This window comes from Rhinopithecus bieti, unplaced genomic scaffold, assembly GCF_001698545.2.
Source record: "Rhinopithecus bieti isolate Rb0 unplaced genomic scaffold, ASM169854v2 scaffold_12573, whole genome shotgun sequence".
Classification (NCBI taxonomy): Eukaryota; Metazoa; Chordata; class Mammalia; order Primates; family Cercopithecidae; genus Rhinopithecus; species Rhinopithecus bieti.
In genome coordinates this window covers 1,757,822-1,759,974 of record NW_016807321.1, presented here as the reverse complement: position 1 = coordinate 1,759,974, position 2,153 = coordinate 1,757,822, and the positions used below count along the sequence as shown (strand labels likewise).

At 59.5% G+C, this 2,153-nt stretch overlaps 1 protein-coding gene across 3 annotated transcripts in view; it reads left to right on the top strand.

Annotated features, from left to right (window-relative positions):
* The window catches only part of GMEB2 (glucocorticoid modulatory element binding protein 2), a 29,048-nt gene extending 27,413 nt beyond the window's left edge, over nt 1–1,635 (top strand). Inside the window, exons 7-9 of one of the 3 annotated variants that reach the window (XM_017881248.1) lie at nt 393–464; nt 820–1,014; nt 1,261–1,635. In XM_017881248.1, coding sequence (XP_017736737.1) covers nt 393–464; nt 820–1,014; nt 1,261–1,532 — 539 coding nt within the window. In that variant the 3' untranslated portion in view covers nt 1,533–1,635. The remainder of the gene's footprint in view (nt 1–392; nt 465–819; nt 1,015–1,260) is intronic. The other 2 variants (XM_017881250.1, XM_017881249.1) reach the window with 2 other exon arrangements.
* The last annotated feature ends 518 nt before the right edge of the window (nt 1,636–2,153 follow it).

The following is a 2,153-nucleotide window of genomic DNA, read 5'->3' as shown; positions in this document are numbered from 1 at the left end:
TGGGGTGTGTGAGGTGTGTGGGGTGTGTGGGTGTGTGGGTGTGTGGGTGTGTGAGGTGTGTGAGGTGTGTGGGGTGTGTGGGGTGTTTGGGTGTGTGGGGTTGGGACTGGTGTGAGGAGGGCGGACAGTGTGTGGGGTGTGTGGGTGTGGGGTGTGTGGGGTGTTTGGGTGTGTGGGGTGTGTGGGGTTGGGACTGGTGTGAGGAGGGCGGACAGTGTGTGGGTGTGTGAGGTGTGTGGGGTGTGTGGGTGTGTGGGGTGTGTGGGGTTGGGACTGGTGTGAGGAGGGCGGACAGTGTGTGGGCTGGGACTGTGGTGTGAGGAGGACAGACAGTGTGTGGGCTGGGACTGTGGTGCTCTCAGCTCTCACCCGATGTTTCCTTTTGGCTACAGTGAATGGGTCTCCTGCGACCATCACCATAGAGACCTGTGAGGACCCTGGGGACTGGACCGCAGCCATCGGAGGTACGAGGTTCCTCCTTGTGGGCTGCTCACAAGCCCTGGCGGGGTGGTGGGGTCTCTGCCCGCCTCAGGCCACACAGGGGCTCCAGGAATCCAGGTGGGGCCAGTGGGGCCTTTGTGGAGAAACGTCTGGCTCCAGCAGCTTTGTCTTGGGCGCTCTGAGGCTGAACTCTGTGGCTGACCCGCTAGAATCCGGCACTGTGGATGTGTCTGGGCAGTGCAAGCCCAGCTCAGTGCCAGGCGCTGCCGGCTCTGGCATGGCGTCCTCATGGCTGTGGTGGCTGCCCCGTGTAGCTGTGGTGGCTGCCCCATGTAGCAGCGCTTTCCCTGCCCACTGAACCCACTCCTTCCCTCACAGATGACACATTTACCTTCTGGCGGGGGCTGAAGGACGCCGGCCTGCTGGACGAGGTCATCCAGGAGTTCCACCAGGAGCTGATGGAGACCATGAGAGGCCTGCAGCAGCGGGTCCAGGACCCTCCCCTGCAGCTTCGAGGTGAGGAGCTGCATCTTCCCTCTTGCCGGCTCCTCAGCCCAGGAGTGTCTGCAGGAGGTGAGGCCACTGGCCCTCCTGCCCCTAGGCCCTTCTGTGCTGCTGGGTTGGAGGCTGAATCTAGGCTTGAGACCCCCGCTATGCTGAGGCTGAACCTGGTGGGAGGATCACCTTGGTGCATCTCAGTCTTCTCCCTCTGAACCGGGATCCTGGCTGGCCGGGTTCCTGAGGAGCAGCCCCAGAGTGGTGTTCCGGCTATCTAGGAAGGGCCCGGGTTCCCACCGAGTGTCTGCGTTGCCCTTTCAGATGCTGTGCTCCTGAACAACATTGTGCAGAACTTCGGCATGCTGGACCTGGTGAAGAAGGTGCTGGCCAGCCACAAGTGCCAGATGGACCGCTCGCGGGAGCAGTATGCCCGGGACCTGGCAGGTACGCCGAGACCACCCCGGCCCCCGGGCGGCAGGCTGAGGTCCTGGGAGCCCATGGGTTCACCCTCTGGCTGTGCGTCCACATGCATTCCCTGGAGTCATAGCCACCACGGCGAGCTTCTCCCCACAGCTGTTGTGCGAGGAAAATAACCTGAAGCTTAAATGATGTAGTCAGACCTCTCCATCACACTAAGCTTACATTTACCGGCATTTCTGTGATGATCCAAGTAGTTATTTAAGAGAAAATGACAGAGGCCAGGCGTGGTGGCTCACGCCTGTTATCCCAGCACTTTGGGAGGCCGAGGCGGGCAGATCACTTCAGGCCAGAAGTTCGAGACCAGCCTGGCCAATATGATGAAACCCCATCTCTACTGAAAAAACAAAACTGAGCTGGGCATGGTGGTGCACACATGTAGTCCTAGCTACTCGGGAGGCTGAGGCAGCCAATTGCTTGAGCCCGGGAGGCGGAGGTTGTAGTGAGCCGAGATTGCACCACTGCACTCCAGCCTGGGCTACAGAGTGAGACCCTGTCTCAAAAAAAAAAAAAAAAACAATGGCAGAGAATGGGAAGTGCTGGTCCTGACCCGGCTGGGAGCTCAAGCCCCTGACATAGGTGCATTTCCTCCTCCTCGCTCCTCTTGGGGTCTGTGCTCACTGTGTGTTCACTGTGTGTTCAGTGCGTGTTCACTGTGTGTGTGTTCACTGTGTGTTCAGTGTGTGTGTGTTCACTGTGTGTGTTCACTGTGTGTTCACTGTGTTCACTGTGTGTGT